This window comes from Crassostrea angulata, chromosome 9 (assembly GCF_025612915.1).
Source record: "Crassostrea angulata isolate pt1a10 chromosome 9, ASM2561291v2, whole genome shotgun sequence".
Classification (NCBI taxonomy): Eukaryota; Metazoa; Mollusca; class Bivalvia; order Ostreida; family Ostreidae; genus Magallana; species Magallana angulata.
The window spans coordinates 15,198,103-15,216,415 of record NC_069119.1 but is presented as its reverse complement, the minus strand read 5'-3'; the positions used below and the strand labels follow the sequence as shown (position 1 = coordinate 15,216,415).

General features: G+C 35.0%; 1 protein-coding gene and 1 long non-coding RNA gene across 3 annotated transcripts; one reads left to right on the top strand and one right to left on the bottom strand.

Moving 5' to 3' along the window:
• The first annotated feature begins 1,556 nt into the window (after positions 1 to 1,556).
• Positions 1,557 to 3,522, top strand: LOC128164187 (uncharacterized). The gene is made up of 3 exons (XR_008240915.1): positions 1,557 to 1,987; positions 2,705 to 2,879; positions 3,390 to 3,522. It is a non-coding gene; the product is annotated as an uncharacterized LOC128164187 (long non-coding RNA).
• A 7,846-nt stretch (positions 3,523 to 11,368) lies between these two features.
• Positions 11,369 to 17,245, bottom strand: LOC128162101 (vesicle-trafficking protein SEC22a-like). 2 transcript variants are annotated; one of them, XM_052825301.1, is made up of 7 exons: positions 16,963 to 17,245; positions 15,976 to 16,175; positions 15,105 to 15,268; positions 13,392 to 13,580; positions 12,964 to 13,094; positions 12,259 to 12,327; positions 11,369 to 11,866 (listed from the first exon to the last, which is right to left on the bottom strand). In XM_052825301.1, exons 2-7 carry the CDS (start codon positions 16,161 to 16,163, stop codon positions 11,666 to 11,668), a joined length of 942 nt encoding a protein of 313 aa, XP_052681261.1. In that variant the 5' UTR covers positions 16,164 to 16,175; positions 16,963 to 17,245; the 3' UTR covers positions 11,369 to 11,665. The 2 variants fall into 2 exon arrangements, with proteins under 2 accessions (XP_052681261.1, XP_052681259.1); XM_052825299.1 differs by having other exon boundaries at positions 11,370 to 11,866; positions 15,976 to 16,180.
• Positions 17,246 to 18,313: the final 1,068 nt, after the last annotated feature.

The window sequence follows — 18,313 nt, the reverse complement described above, 5'->3', positions numbered from 1 at the left end:
CATTGTACGGATAACTCCTCCTACAGTTTTCAAGATAGGAAATTGTTCTTTTGCAGGTCAATTGTATATATATCAGCGGTGTACATATTGCTGGGATTTTGATTTCTGGTAATTAATGAAAAAAAATACTAGCTTTTGAACTTAGTAATTTTTTGGCAAAATATTGCATATAGGGTACCCTCGTTGTACGGATAACTCTTCCTACAGTTTTCAAGATAGGAAGTTGTTCTTTTGCAGATCAATTGTACAAATATATGAGAGATGTGCATATTGCTAGGATTTCGATTTCTGGTAATTTATGAAAAAAATACCAGCTTTTGAAATTAGTCATTTTTTGGGCAAAATATTGCATATAGGGTACTCCATTTCACTGGGTACGGTAGGTAGTGTTTATCAATTCAGGGTTGATATTGATAATGGATACAGTTCACTTAAAAAAAACCCGGTTTGCTGTCACATTGACATCTTTTCTCTTGTTGACATTTATGATCATGTCAATTCTCCAATGATGCTTCATAACAATAACTTTGTTTGATAGGGATTATCGGGGCTAATCAATTATATGAAGTAATATTGGTTATAGCTCCAAAATACACTCTGGTGCCTTTAGGTCAAGTTCTAGTGATTGATTCCAGAGTGTCTTTATTGGCCAGTTACTCTGGCAAACCTGAAGTGAACAGTGCACAAATGAGACTACAGTTCAATATTGCTTGGATCCATACAATTCCTCAGAAATTTGTCGATTACTGATATGTAGTTTGATGGAATGAATTCCATCTTTAAATATTACACTACAGTATTCCTATGGAGTTTCTCGAAGTTCTTGTCGGAAAAGTTCGGGAATTCATATAAAAAATGTAATTCAAATACATTTAAGAAACATATCGTTGATTTGCAAGAAATAACTCCCATCAGTACCGCAGTACTTTGATTCATTGTTTTTACCACAAATCTAAGCCACGGTACACCCTTTCAAACAATACTATTGGTACGAAGCACTATCAAAAGAATTAATATTTTGAATTCATAAACCTGTAGGCTCCTTTTATTTACAAGTACATGTACAAGATCTTGACTTAAAGCCGGCTAAATGCTAGCTGAATGATTGACCTATCAGATCAACCCTAGAATTTAAAGGAGGCTGAAAGATCAACAAATCCATGCGCGGAACTAGAGGGGAGGGGGTATTCATAGGAAAGAAACAACAAAACAACAACAATGACAACAGCACAATAAGGTAAAAACAACAATAATAACAACAGCACGATAAGGTTAAAAAACAACAAAAACAACGACAACAACACAATAAGGTAAAATCAACAATAATAATAACAACAGTACGATAAGCTAGGTTAAAAAAACAACAAAAACAATAACAACAGTCCGATAAGGTTAATAAACAACAAAAACAATGACAAAAGCCCAATAAGGTTAAAAAAAAGCAACAAAAAACAACAACACTAATGACAACAGCACAATAAGGTAAAACAAAAACAACAATCACAACAGCACGATAAGGTTTAAAATCCAAACAAAAACAATAATGACACCTGGGCCCGGTTTTTCGAAAGGTGGTTAACTCTAACACCGTGTTAACTCTGTGTTAAACTCGGTGTTAAAGTTAACGAAATGGTTAAGTGTTTTTCGAAAGTGTGTTAGGGTTTAACCATGTGTTAACTCTGTGTTAACTTTAATCCACCCCCAGTACCTTGGTTAAGATTTAACACAGTGATTAAATATGGCCACCAGTGTAATGATTTTGCCACTTCAACTCAAAAAATTGGTATAAGAAGCATTTTCCAGAAATTTTAAAGTTTAAAAAATCTTACATACGATATTAGATACGGAAAAGCAACCGGCTTGACATGAAAAGTTGCAGTAATCTATGTGATATATTTATGGAAGAAGGATTTTGCACATGGTTCATACCCCCTATGTTGAAGGATCCCTTCATTTGAGGAGGCTGCATTGTTGACAGCAGTAAAAGGTACTTTTTTTCTTTATTTGACCTTCACATTGATTATATTGTTGTTGTCACATAAGACATTTAACAAAAATTTCCAAAATTATTAGTGAAATGGTACCCATACAAAAACATTGTACAATTTTTTCCTTGAATTTTTAAAACATTAATGAGAAAGGAATTATCAGCTCCTTAATTGATAAATAAATATTGAGTGAACATGTTAGCATATTTTTTTTCAATGTTGTTACTGCATATTAAGATTTATCTCCCTTTTGACAAATAGCAAGTGGTGGATCAAAATTATTTCTAAAACGCCTATAGTCTAAATAAATGTTATGCACAGTCAAGCAATGAAAGGATACTAAAATTATATCTGATTGGAGCAATATTGTTATGATTTTTATGTGCATGTATTTTATATTATATCTTCCTTTTTTAAATTACTTTTTTTAAGAATAACTGCATTTTAAATTTTTGAAACATTTAATTTTTAAAACTCCATATAGTTACATGTATATTGAGTTAATTAAATTAGTGATATCTAAATTTGACCTTATTAATTTCTTTTCACTGGGCAGATCCCAATCATGATGCAAATATTTTTTGAAGTTTATCTATTTCAAATGTATTTTACATTAAGAAATGCATTTCTGACATGTTTTAAGTATATATCTTTATGATTTAAAAAAATCTGTTGTTTTGTATTTTAAATACATTTTAAAAATTATTTATTTAAAGTATTGGAAGAATAAGAACATGGAATGTTCTACTGGGTGACACTTGCTGTGCTTGGTACCTAATTCTCCCAAAGCCATATCTCATGAGGCCCACAAACTGCAGCCAAGGAGAAATTTAATCAAACATGCATTCCAAGATCAGAAGTGAAATTGAGAGGTTCTTTTGTTTGCAAAAGGTGTGATTCTATTTCTTCTTTTTTTTCACTGAAGGTTGGGTATTTTCAGTTGAAGTGACAATTTTTCAAATATCATGATATTTCACAAAAAATTTATAACAGAGCATTTATATGCTTTAAGACTAAATATATTAACATTAACTGAAAATTTCATGGGAAGTATTATTACATTTACTGTACTCTCAATCGACAAACCGGATTAGTCTCAATTACTGAATTATTAAGAGTTTAATGTCACCTGGATGCGAACTGCTTTGCTAAACCAAAATCATCATCTTTACATGTATATGCATGTAACTCATATTAGACTCATATGCATACAACAGGGTACATACATGTATACATAAATCAGTACATGTTTTCTGAAGTGTCCATTTTAAACAAATTTTGTAATCAGAACTGTTAAAAATTTAAGGTGAATGTGAAGTTTAGTCCCAAACTATGACTATATTTGTCTTTATTTCACAATTGTTGTCTTTTTGTATACATTTTATCCTTTTTAATTCACAGATTTGCATGATACAGGAATATAACTGCATGCCTGCATTGTTTATTTGAAGAGGACTTGGAGAGACTGAGAAAGATGAGTATCTGACAACAATTAACCAACCTCTAAGCCTCAAACACCATGCACCAAGAGAAGGAGAACAATTGTTGTGACATTTAATCTAATGTCTACATCCTAATTTATTACACAATAGCCAAAAAAAAATTGAATTTCTCTCTCTCTCTCTCTCTCTCTCTCTCTCTCTCTGCTATTAACATGTCTAACATGTTTTTATTATGAAATTGTTTAAAGTACCATAAACTGGAAATGATAATTATTAAAGTATGTAAAACAATGCAAATGTAAACATTTGCACTCTCTCTCTCTCTGTCTGTCTCTCTCTCTCTCATATATAAAACAGTATGTTGATGAATTTATATTTGTACTTTTATGATATAATAGAGATTTTCATCCAAATATGAAATAACGAATAAATAAACATTAAGTATACACAGAATTTACATAAAGATGACTCAGTTTTTCAAAGCTTTTAGGTGTATCAATGTTATATTGTGTTTTTAATGACGATAAGGTCAAAAAAAAACAACGATAATAACAGCACGATAAGTTTAAAAAAAACAACAAAAAACAAACACAATGATGACAACAGCACGCAAAGTAAAGAAACAACAATATAACAACAATGACAACAGCACGATAAGGTAAAATAAACAACAAAAACAATAATGACAACAGCACGACTGACGAAGAGATAGGCCTGCTCCTCGAATTGGAGAGCAAATTCGAAGGTGTAAAATTCATTAACAAGGCTATCTCTGAGCACTTGAAGAGTAAAACCCTGAAACAGATAAGCGACAAAAGGCGCGCTCTGGCGAAGGCTGCCCAACAATCTAGACCGCCCGTGAAAGAGAAATCTGCCACGGAGCAAACTGCGACACCGACTCATGGTTCGCAACAGGGCCCCAGTCACGAGGACTGGAAGGCTGCAATAAATCTAGAGGGCGGACCACTCGTCGGGGAGAGTGCGGAGGTACTCTTACGCCTCGTGGAGGGGGAAGACTCGGAGAGCTGTTATTCGTCACTCCTTGACAAGATTGCGCGGCTCTTTGCTAGCCCTGTTCGTAAGGGCAGCTCGAAGAAACGTCAAGGAGGCAGGGCTAGGGCTTCTGGCAGACCGGTTGGAAAACGGGCTAGCCAGAAGGCCGATATGTACAGGAAGCACCAGCAACTGTATCGGAAGGATAAAAAGGCGCTGACTTCCCTGTTACTGGATGGAAAAGAGACTGGGAGCAAATGTGAACTGGACCCCACTCTTGTAGAGGCCACCTACATGGAGCGGTTTGGGGGAGTATCACAAGAAGTGGATCTAAGTTCGTATCCACCAGCTGAACAAGTCGACCCACTCGCATTGCTGAAGCCCTTCACCACGGATGAAATCCGTGCGGCATTCAAACGAGCCAAGAAGGACTCAGCAGCTGGGCCAGATGAAATCGAGCTAAAAACTGTGATGGCGAAAGACCCTAAAGGCCACATTTTGGTGAATCTATTCAACTCGTTTTTGTATAGAAAGAAGGTCCCAGAGATCTTCAAAGGGAATAGGAGCATCCTGCTACCTAAAGGTAACGATGGGCTGGAGGACGCCAACAACTGGCGGCCCCTGACAATCTCGTCGTCCGTGCTACGACTCTACACTAGCCTGTTGGCAAGGAGAGTGCTAGACAGTTGTGCCCTAAACCCACGACAGAGGGGTTTTATAGCCGCAAGCGGATGTTCTGAAAACTCGTTCTTACTAAGCGAGATGATTCACCACGCCAAGAAAGAGAGACGACAGCTCTGTGTTACGTTCCTGGACCTCGCTAAAGCCTTCGACACGGTGTCACATAAGCATTTCATTGCTGGGCTGAGGCGATTTGGGTCTCCAGAACACTTCATAGACATCGTTGCTGATCTTTACGATGGGGCCTCGACGGTGTTCCAAACTGACGCTGGGCAGACGGGAGAAATCCCGATGACCCGGGGCGTCAAGCAAGGTGATCCTCTGTCTCCTCTGCTATTCAACATAGCGATGGATCCCCTGCTGGAGGTCATTGGTAGACAGAACAATGGCTATAAATTTGGGCCCGAAGAGAGCGACCGCATTGAGTCGCTATGCTACGCAGATGACAATGCTCTGATGACAGAAGGCCCGGACGAAATGAATGAAAACCTGGCTTTGGTAGAAAAGTTTTGTTGCGAGACAGGAATGAGGCTAAACATCAAAAAGTCTGCAACCTCCTGCATTACTCCATGTGGGAGTAAAAGTTACACAGTGAACACGACAAAAACCAAGGTAGCTATAAAGGGTGAAAGAGTCCCTGTCATCCCCCCGGATGGCTGCATGAAGTACCTTGGCTCGAAGATGAGTCCTTGGGTGACGAAAATCCGTAAGGACATAGTCGCCCAGCTAGAGGGTATGGTTGAAAGTATCGGGGGTGCCCATTTGAAGCCGAGGCAAAAACTGGTTCTTTTGAATCACTACGCCTTGGTGAGATTGACGTACGCCCTTACGCAGGATGCCTACCCGATGTGTGTGCTAAGAAAGCTAGATTTGATAGTCCGAGCGGCAATCAGAAGGTGGGCAAAACTACCGGACTGCTCTCCTACCACTCTGTTCTACTTGAGCAGAGGAGAAGGAGGCATGGGGTTTCCGGAGTTCAGAAAAAGTATACCTGCGCAACGCATTAACATGCTTCGCGGTATATGTCGGTCTAGTGATTCCAAGATCCGGCGAATGACGGAAGTCATACAGACCCGGGCCTTGGTCGAAAACATGGCTGATAAAGCTGGGCTTAAGATTCCTGATGCCCCCAAGGGGAAGGTACGGTGGAGAAAGCTTGTTAGTAAAGCTACACAAAAGCTCAAAATCGGCAAGGCAGCTAAGACCTTCCGACACTCGGTGAGCAACACCTGGATGAATCCGCACGCCAACTACTTCAATGAGGCTGACTATATCACAGGGGTGAGTCTGAGAGCCGATACGTACCCATGTAGAGCTACACTGGCCCGCACGAAAGCAGTTGGCGACGTCAGCTGCAGACATTGTCATCAAACGGTTGAGACAATGGGACACATCTCGGGTGCCTGCCCGAAAGTCAAAGACTATAGGATTCGTCGGCACAATGCTATAGTCAACTGTGTGGCGGAAAAGTGCAAGGGTGAGGGCTGGACGGTATGCTTTGAGCCCAAAATAGTTGACGTTCAGAACAAGACGTGGAAACCGGACCTCGTCCTGGTCAAAGACAAAAAGGCGGTCGTTTTAGATCCCACAGTGATATGGGAAGCAGGCCCATCACTACAAAGAGCAAACTTAGCTAAGTACTGCAAGTACGCTCACATTGGCCAGGAGATAAGGAAAATGTTCAATGTCACTGATGTAGAAGTGCTAGGACACGCGATAGGGGCGCGAGGGGGCTGGTGTGAGCAAAACACCAAGACCTTAAAGACAGTAGTCATAGAGGATAAAGGATTTATGAGCCACCTCTGCCGACTAGCACTGAAAGGCACCATGAACATGGCACGACTATTCATGGATGGATAGTCGCAGTGCAGGGGAGAGGTGGGTAGCAGCCACCTCTGGACCTCGGTCCAGCCGAACCCCGCACTGTGTGCGGTGTAAATATGTTTTATGTTTACATTGCTCTTACACTAACAAAGGTTTTTATGCACGGATTTTAAACTAACTGGGTGATGGCAATTTAGCGACACGTCTGTTGGTAAGACGACTGCAACACCTAATCACTGCGTATGAATTTACATGTTATTTACATAAGTAGTTCTCAAATATTGCTTTCTATATTATCGGTTAAAATATATATTTCATACGTGCTGTCAAAACACTATGATTTACAATTCTTCAACAAAAAAGTTGATTATCTTTGTAAAAAAAACCATTAAGGGTTTTTTTCATGGATTATATTTTTCATGCTCATCGATCTCAACTCAACAGTCTATGTGATAACCAGTTTAAACTGGTCTTTATTAAAACAGCTATTCTTGCTGTTATTAATTTACTCCCTCCGTGATCTGCAATTTGTATCGATTTATTCAAGTAAATAATTGGTTTCATCAGTAACGCGCGTTATTCAATTTGTCTGCTCACCTGACGGCAGTTATTGACACGACGACGTCAAAAATAAATCATTCAATGCTATAACAACAGCACGATAAGAAAAAAAAACCAAAAATAATAATGACAACAACACGATAAGGTAAAAAAAAAAATAACAACAACAGCAACACGATAAAGTAAAAAAAATCAATGAAAACAGCACGATCAGTTAAATTAAAAAAAAAAAACAGCACGATAAGAAAAAAAACAACAAAACAACGACGACAACATCACGAATAGGGTAAAAAAAACAACACAACAACAACAAAAAACAACGCAACAATGATGACAAAATGACTATTGAATCATATCGCCAACGCTAGCAAAAGATAAGATCAAAAACCATGAAAGCAATAGAAGAGGTGGATACGGCGGCAGTTTTGACGACAAAAGTGATAATTAACTGCAACAAAATTAACAAGGATGACGACAACATTGCGCCTACGGATGTGATTATGACTTTCATTCATTTTCTAAGAAACAAAACATTTTGTTGAATTTCGAACCTGTCTTTTTCTGGTGGTGGGAAAATTGCTACAAAAATTTATCATCGTTAACCAAAGCTCTTGTGTCTCCATTTCAACGGCTCTTAATTTTATGGCTACGTGCACCTTTAAAGGTGACGCCATGATTGATTTGATATACTGTTTTTTTACGTTTTTAATGATTTTAAGAGAATGATATAAAAACATTTACTTTACATTTCATTGAAAATGCTATAAAAAGTAACCCAGACACTTGTTTCATTTAATATCATTTCAAACAAAAGGTTAAACAAATTCTATACATGCCGATTTTAAAGAGAATGTTATAAAGGCATTCTGGATATAGTTCATTCGTCAACATTTGAAAAAGAGAATTTTTAAACCTCCGAAATTTGAAGCTAGTTTCCTTCATACTTTAATAAAAATGACAGAGTAGAACACCATTTATCTTAAAATCAAGCGGTAGATCTTATTTTGTTGTGAAGCACCATTGAAAGAATTCCACTATCCCAAATTAAAGAAACATATAGGCTCTTTTCATTTACTGGATCTTGACGAGACTTAAAGAGGCCCATGGTCACATTGCTCACATGAACATCAGTTCAAACATAATTTTTGCATCACACACTTTTCATTTTTAAATAGCATTCACAGAACCATTTTAACAAGAACTTGGACTTTGGGTAGCTGTGTCAAACAGCAATGTGACGTAGGCCTGCTAGTCTATTTCATCGTTAACCAGGGCTGCGTTCAAGATCGTAGCTGTTACATAGAGCGTCGTAGTTGATCGGTAATCTAGCTAGCCTAGCCGTAAATATTCGTAGCCTAAATATTTTATGCCAAGCATCAAATTCAAGGTGGCCACCTTAGTTTCCACTTTGTAACAAACATGAAATGTTTTAACTTGGCGATATTTTGTTCATCTTTTAAGTTATAATGAATTTTAACATGTATGTTGCCGCTTGAAATTAACAAATTATGTCGATGTAAGTAGTATTTAGTTGAATATTTCCAGCTTCAAACCCGAGACCTAGCGACTAACCTAGCGGTCCGTTCAATAGACCTAGATATCTACGACCTAGCGGCTATGCTAGCTGCTACGATATGGCTTTTGCGTTAAAACTACGCAATCTGTGCATATTACTTGTTTCGATACAATAAAATAGATAGTTCATGCCGAAAGTCCGATGTCTTGTTAAAATTGTTCTAGGTTTAAGCTCCTATTGATGGCACACCTAAATCATATGGGGCCATAATTTGAAAACACCAGATGTTTTATTTTGTTCATTTCTTAAGTAATTAAATAAATGCAATATCCGTGAATACAAAGACATGGTGACAACAACAAAATATCACCCAGACGTGTGAAGATAGACACATAAACGTCTGGATGATACAGACTTACTGGTGACTAATGGAAATCATTTGCCCTAAGTTACAATGACACTTTTATCTGAACATGTTTATTTAACCAATAAAATGCTTTATTTGGTTATTCATTCGGAATATGAAGGTAGCGACATTACAGAAAAAAAATACATAACCCGCGTTGATTCTTAGGTAGAACAAAAATATCAGCAGTAGGTGGTGTTATGAACCTCAAGTACGTTGATCTTTATATTTCATTAAATACAAAACTTTCCATTTAACAATAAAAAATCTATTCATTTCATGATGATATTGTGAACAAAATAAGCATATATTCATGTGGTGATGGAAATATCACTATTTTTATCAGTCATTTATAAATTATGGCCGCCATGTTAAAGATATTTTACAATTGAATATGAAAGAGAATTTCTTTAGTTTAATTTTATGGAGGCTGTGTGGTAACCATGCAAATCAACCATTAGGTTTGTCCCAAACTTTGGCATATGATATCTGGAATTTTAAAATTAAAATTTTGGCTTTTTCCTGTATCTCTATACAGAGATCTTCTTCATAAGGAGGTAAATATAGCCTAAAATACCCCAACTATAAAGCCCTCTTAATTTAAAGTAAAATCCTGCTCAAGAAACTCTTCTGAACTGTGAGATGGGCAGATAATTCAATCAACATAAAAAATAACTAACCGACCTCTTTTTCAAATTATAAGCTTCTTTATCATAAACAACATTTTACGATCCACGTGGAATAACACACCTGGAAAAAGTCACCCAAATTAAAAGTATTTTTTTTTATTATGACCGATACAATGATAAATAAACTGTAAATATGTCAAATAAAAAATCTCCACATAAAACAGGCCTCAGGATCATGAAGCATTTTTAGACTTAAGTCTAAATTGCAATCTTTTATAAAATTATTAAACGTCATAAAATTACCCTTAAACTTTGTAACTTTCAACATAATATAGAGACACTTTCCAATAGCATTTCATTTCTTCGATGTTTTCAATCGCAAGACAATAAGACAGTGTATAAAATTTGACTTAAGTCTAAGACTGCTTCATGATCTTGGGGCCAGGTCTTCCATCCGATTTTTTTCAGACCGGGAGCTACAGACTTGCAGCTAATTTAACTCTTGAAGATATGTATGTTTACTTGGATATCCTAATTTTAGAACAAACAAGTAGTTCACAATCAACCGATTACAATTTATTGTTTTTTGTTTGGATAATAAGCTGCGATTTGAAAGTTTTGAATTGAAAAATAAGCCGGTTTTGAAAATAAACCCCCACTTTCATACCAAAACTTAAAATAATAAGCAGCTTATTTTCAAGGTTTTAAGGTATAAATATTATACTCAAACGCATGATGCATTTAAAGACATTTTATGTCACTGACTATCTACATAACGTAAAATATCATTCGTTAATTCTTCCAAATTTCACTCAAAGTGATTGATTATTATAATATAATGGACAATTTCAATTATTCATAAAAATATTGTGATTGAATATCAAAGAGAAAGGCATCATGATGATAAAATATCATAATTGGTCCCATTTACAACAAAATAAACATGTAAACAGTACTAACACCAGTTTAAAACAAGAAAACCTCAAAAAATAATTTATCACTGCATCACAAGAATTGCTGGTTTTACAGTACATTTATAATACACTTTGTGATGAAATTTTGAAAATAAAAATATATTCTTTCTCCCATTTCTCTTTCTGTTATCACATAAGAATTATTATCATAACACAAAACTATCTTTTGCATTTTTATAAGAAATAAAAAGTCAACAAATGAAGGAAAATTACACAAATTACATTCTTTTTATTTATGTTTTTTTGCCCCATAAAATTAAATTTTTAAATACAGTATGCAAAATTACTAGTATTCTGCATAGGCGTCGGAACCATGGTGACCCCCCCCCCCCCCCCACTTTTTTTGCAAAGTTAGATCTAACCATTGGGCACATAGCATCATAGAGGGTTCTATTCACTGTCTTGTTTGGTGTAATTACCAGCATAAAGATATATGTGTACCCCATACTTTATCATAATACTTGAGCAATAAAATCAAAATGATTAATATCAAAATGATTATCAATTTTTTTTTCTATAATTGTCAAGAATAATAAACTTCAAAACACCATGCAAAAAACATTCAAAAATAATTTCTTTACACTAAAATGCAACAAACAAGTGAAGAAAAATTAAATTAAATCAGCATAAATTTCGTAGATTGTGCTACTGCTATAGAGTGTACTGGGGTAGTTTCTCTTGCACAGGTCTAGTAAATATCACAAACGTTCCGTAGCACGCGACAGTCACATGGAAGAAGATCTGTACGTTGTTTCGTAGTTCCCATAGATACAGCTGACACAAACAAACACTGCCCAGGGTGGCACACGCCAGGGGCTTCCTCTGTTTGCGGGGGTAACACATAAGGTATATCTACAATTACAGGTCAAAAAGGAGAATTACAAAAAATAAAATGTTTTTGCACATAAGGGTTTGATTTAATTTTGATGAACAGTAATCAACTTAAAGACTTTTTATACGATGAAGGTTTGATGAAGTACTTTTATTTCAACTTATTTTCTACATGTATTCATATTACAAGTTCAAATGAAAATGTGCCAATATAACTACCCCCCCTCCCCCCGCAAAAAAAAAATAAAATAAAAAAAAAATTCATGACTTTCTAAGCAACAACACTGCTTAATGGAGAAATAATATAGACAGAATAAGAGGAATAATCTTTTGTTGCAGTGAATACTTTAACATCCAACGTCAATTCACCTGTCATGATTTTTTTAACAAATTTTACCGTCCAGTGAGCATACCTGGAATAGTAGTAGAAAACTGCAAAAGATGAAACTAGCTGCATTTTGATAATGGTCTTTTGAAAAGTCCTAAAAATAAATAAATAAATAAATGTGAAGAGTCAAAATACATGCACTATATACATGATATACAAACATAATCATCTTTCTACAACAGCAAAGTCATTCATAAGAGATAAAACATGGAAGATCTGAGCAAATGCCTGCAATAAATTAATACACTCTAACATATGCATGTACATGGAACACGAAATCAATTAACCTTTAGAACTTGAACATAAATATGTAACATTTGAATGTTCATTTTATTTTGGTAGAAAAATTTGGGGGTTTTTTCTCTCTAAAAACATAAACTTAAAAAAAAAATTAAAATGTCTACCACTTTTTGTTTATTAATATCATAATGAGAATTTGAGTGTTATTTGCTCTGTAATCAAAGATGACTTTACTCTTTTAGGCCAACAGAAAATTAATGATAAGTTTCTCAATCTCCATCGCACATACCAAATAGAAAAGGGAAAAAACTCATTTTCATTCGAAAACAAATCATTACTACCATCTTCCACTTTTTAAATCTTGCAATAAAAATTGTCCAATTATAATTTGAAATTTTTTGGGTAGAGAAACTTAAAAGATAATTTATTAAAAATTTTGCCCTGTCAGTGGAGAAAAATGGCAATACATTTATCAGTCCTATTTTCTTACCTCTATATGTGCATCATTGATAACTGTGATTCCTCTGGTGAAGTTCATAAAGGCACACAAACAGTTCAGACAGATGGACACAACCACCAGAAGATTAATGGGAAGGTAGTTGCCATACCTCTTTGGAATGGCTGGAATCAAAATAAGATATTTATCTCAATCATACAAATAAATTTTGACAAATTACATGTATGGCAAATTGCAAACTGTTATTTCTAATTTTCAATAAACTAGTCAAGTGAATGAAATAACTGCATTAAATTTAACCATTTCAACCACAAGTTAACAAAATTTTAGACCCCCTCTCCATATTCATGTCTCTATTAAGGTACATCTATTAAATCTTAGAGATGACTTAAAATTGTTTAAAGTAAAAGTAGTCTAGATATCATAGTACATGTACTAAAATATCTATGATTCTGAAATACCTAAAGTAAAATGAGTTTGAATGTCATTAGAGCTGTCAGCTGATGCCCCTCCCCCTGGGCGGAGCTCCTCTGGGGTGATCATGTGGGGAGGGCGGAGCCTAATCTCCTCCTGCAGCTGTGACAGGTTCAGCTTGCTCTGCAGTGAACGGGAACTGTTGTATCTCTGCTTAATCTTTTGAAGGCTTGTGTCTGTAAAAACAACATTGCTTATCATCAATAATAACATCAATCTTATCTGTAATCAATGTAATCAATGTAAAAACAACAATGTGTTCCTGTAATCCTTATCTGTAATACCAGTGTCACTATGATGTGTATCTGTGACTTATATGAAAAAACTTACAGCAATATGAGCTGTATTTATAAGAAATTTATTTTTCTGCAAAACCCTGCTAGTGTGCTGAGTTTGCATGAAACTTAAACTTTTATGATAAATAAGATTCTAAAAAATCATTTATTTTTGTCAGAAGAAAGATTTCTCTTCTAAGGAATATATAGCAGATTAATTTTTGTACAGGACGACAATAATTCAAGTTTGCTTCAATAAAGGCTTAGAACCATTATGACGTCATAATTGATTTGATGAATTTTTTTCCCGTATTTTACGGCTTTTAAAGAATTATGTGTAAAATTAAACAATATTTTGACATTCTATATTTAATCGCGGGAAAAGTAATCCTGGTACATATATTTAATTTGACATCATTTTAAAGAGGAGGTCTAGAGCTTGTATAATGCCTTTTTGGAGAGACTGTAGGCAATCTAAGATATATTTCATTAGTCAAAAATGGACAAAACTCCAAGATTTGTTACTTTTATCCTTCATATTTCATAGAAAACGATTGTTTAAAACATGATTTTTCATTGTTTTTACCAAAAATTTAAGCCCCGGTACACCCTATCAAACAAAGATATTGTTATGAAGCATCATTAAAAGAATTTATATCCTGAATTTCATAAACCGATAGGCACCTTACATTTACTAGATCTTGACCTTTACAGCTTTTCCAACAAAAATAAGGCTAACAGAAATTAATAAACCATGATATTTTTTGTCATTCTAGTAGAAAATAACATTTTTGTGAAAAAAAATACCAGCATGAAAATTGCAGCTCATATTGCTTTAAACAACAATGTGTTCCCGTATTTATTGTATCTAATCGGTGCTTACCGGTATCGCTAATAAGAAATGGTGTGTATCTGAGCTTAACTGTAAAAACAAATCTGTAAAAGTCTGCAAACACAACAATGATTATCTGTATCTGTAAAATAATAATGTGTATCTGTTTGCAAAACAATGTGTTTTGTCTGAGCCCCATCTAAGTCCCTAATTATGCACCATATACTTACAATTATCAATTGTTATTTCCACCTTATAGTGGAAGATTATATAATAAATCTAGAATCAATTCATAATACAATATAGTAACTTGATTCAGAAGGCCAAATTTTGACTTGTTGCCAGGAGTGGATCATCATATCTAACTTGACGTTTTGTGTCTCGTTTAATCTGATGACCTGGCAATTTGACATGATCTGACTCTTCAGATAAAGTTACTGTTATAATAATACATACATAAACATGAAAAAAAAAAGCATCTGCAAATACAACATGTATTTTTAAATAAAAGCAATAGCGATATGTTTCTGTAAGAAGTCATAACAATGTATGTGCGATACTTGATTCAGGGGTACATGTATCTCTTCACCCACCAAACTGTATCAGGGCGTAAGGTCGTGTCACAGATTCCACATGACTTCGCTCGTTGCTCTGTAAAAATTCTCTCTGCACCTCGTCCAGGAAGGCAAAGGCGAGCACGCTGGGGTAGTTACTGTCACATATTACCAAGTAGGTCAAGTTGAGGGCCGATATCATGCTGGAAAAGGAGGAGATAAATCAAATTAAACATATTCGCATTGTACAATATGATTCATCTTTGTATTTAAAAGCACACATCGTTATGTACATGTACAAGTGAAGTCTGTCATACAAATAAAGTCTTGGACATTTGTCCATTAGGTGGTCATTCATGTCAATTCACAGGGGCTTGTCACAAAGTTTGTCAACTTTTAATGTCTACCATCTCCATACAATAAAATACATACTATCATATTTATTGTATTTAATTGTATAGATTAGGTGGTCATTCATGTCAATTCACAGAGGCTTGTCACAAAGTTTTTCAACTTTAAATATCTACCACCTCTATACAATAAAATATACCATCATAATTAATATTGTATTTAATTGAATAGAAGGTGGAAGATATAAAATGTTGAAAAACATTGTGACAAGCCACTGTGGTCAATTTGCTAAATACGAGTAAATATACTTTTAAGAACCTGATTACCAGATCTTTTGCTAACAGGAAGATAATTCTCAAGTTGATAAAATAATTTTCTTTCTTTCTTTTTTTAATGATAATTATGGGGGTCTTTCAGTGCTTTTATGGATAGTGTTTGTTTTCTGGTGAAATCTGGTGAATTTTAGTTTTACTTAACAAAAGCATATTTCAAATACAATGCAGGAGCTTTGTGTATGTAGCAATATCAAAATTCTTGTATAATCACTCCAATAACTCACTGTATTGCAAATTGGTCCATGACATAGGTTGCTCGATCGGGTATCCGTGCACTGATCCTGGCTAACAACTTAGCTTGGTTGAAACTCTTCTTCAGTTCTTCTGGATCACTACACCCCCTGGTGTCAGTGTTTGCAGTCAGGAGAAGACCATCACTGGTCCTGCTGATCAGAATGTTGTGGATGGACATGCCTTTTACTGGCTATCCTATGCAAAATAAAGTGTCATCTGTTCAACATGAATTGCAACAAGAGAATGTCCTAGCCCTTAATGTATTTCATCTTAAATACACATTTATCATTTTTTTAATTTTCAAAGATGTAGGGGGAAAAATATCTTCAAAATATTTCTTTGAAGATTTTCAAAGATGATCTTGCTATAAAAACATGCAGTTTTTATCATTAAGCTAAGCATATGAAAAAAAACATACAAGTTAAACGGTCAGAAAGAGTATATGCAAGTGTGACGGTCAGACTGTTTCAAATACTGGTGCCAGATATAGCTCAATGGGTAAAGCACCTATCTAGAGATAAGAGATTCAGGGAGCCTAGGTTCGAATCCCCATTTGGTCAGTCATTATTTCTACCATCCCATTACATTTGGTTCCATGCCAAACCCTGGAACTGGCAGGTTAACTCTGTCCAGGGAAAAAACCTGAGTTGATCTTTGCAAATATCATTTAAAGGGGAGGAATGTGGCAGTCGGAACAATTCAAATAGCTTGAGTGGGTTATGAGTCTATAGCACGGTTAGCACCTGACCAAAGATTCAGAGGGCCAGTGTACAAGTTCCAGTCTGGTCTGTCATTATTTCTCCCATCGCGTTACGCAAGACTTTCCTAAGGATTCTGATAATTATTGAGTAATCAAAATCGTCAAACCACAATTAACAGTATCAATTTAAAATTTCAAACCAGTGACCACTGGCACTGCTGTTCATATATTTTTATTGCATCTCTCCAAAAACATCACCCATTGTTTTAGCACTTACCAATCTTTTCCTTTACATAAAAAATAACTTTGCTGTCGTTCAGCAGATATAACAAGCTGATAACAGCTGTTTATAGCAAGAGAAAACCGCTAAATGTTTGCTTGACAATTTCATCTGATTTCACGATAGATGTATTCAAATCTCGTTTTAAATCAAATCTGTTAAGTCAAGTCAAGCAATATGCATCACAGGAAGATTTGATCACACGCATAATAACAGTTATCGTGTTGTAAATGACGGTACATGCGGCAAAACCAAAATCTGACAAAACGCCGGAAGTGAACTTCGATCGGCGAGTTAGGTTTCAATAGCTTGTTCATAAAGTTTTCGTTTACGTGTAAACCAAGTACTTCAATCTTCTTTTCTGTATGCTATTTATCTGTGTATATAATATACACCTATTTGCATTTGATGTTTTACAATGATTAGCTGATAAGTAATTAAGTGATTTAAAAAAATCATAAACTTTAAGATACAAATGTACAATAGTAGATGTAATATTTGATTCTTTGATGTATTAATTATAAAATGTTTAAAAAAGTACTGTTTTAAAAATCCTGCCCACTTCGCATATGATACTGCTCAGATATGGAAAGCCTTAGGGTATCCCCACATTATTATTATATCTTACTTTATAATATGGTCAAAATAAAAATGTCCTACCAAAAATAAAAATCACTTCGATTTCCTTACATTTTTATTTTTACACCACAAATTTTATGTACCCGCACGCAATTATTAAAATCTGCACGAAATAAAAATGTTAACCAAAAAGTATAATATCATACTAAAAGAATACAACAAATCTATCTCGCAAAGATTATCATTGTAAATTTCACAGCCGTGAAAAAGAATAAATGAACATACTGCATGTGTAATTTAATTGGCACGTAAGCGTAAGTCAAATTCAAACATTCAAAGTTTCAAAAACTCGATCAACTACGGTTTTATATCCTCTTTTGATAGCTATAAATAGGATTTTCCGTGGCAACTTTTCCCTCCACACATTTTTTGTTCATTAGAAGGGGTTGTCAAGGATATATATTTTCTTTTCAGACATGCACCTTTTGGAGTAAATATGAAGTTTATAAGTACAGTACTGTATGTATTTTGTATTTTAACACCCCCCAACACCCCCCATGCCAGCTACATGTAGATAATCAGATATCTACATGATCAATGTATATTATACATTGTAATCATGCGACAATGTATATCTAGCTGACACTGGGGGGTGGGGTGGGGGTAAAGTTCATGTATATCCTTTAAAAGATGATGCAGTCGCGCGCGGTTACAGTAGATACGTTCAACAAAGAAACCAAACCAAAAACAAATGTGCTCTATACAGAAA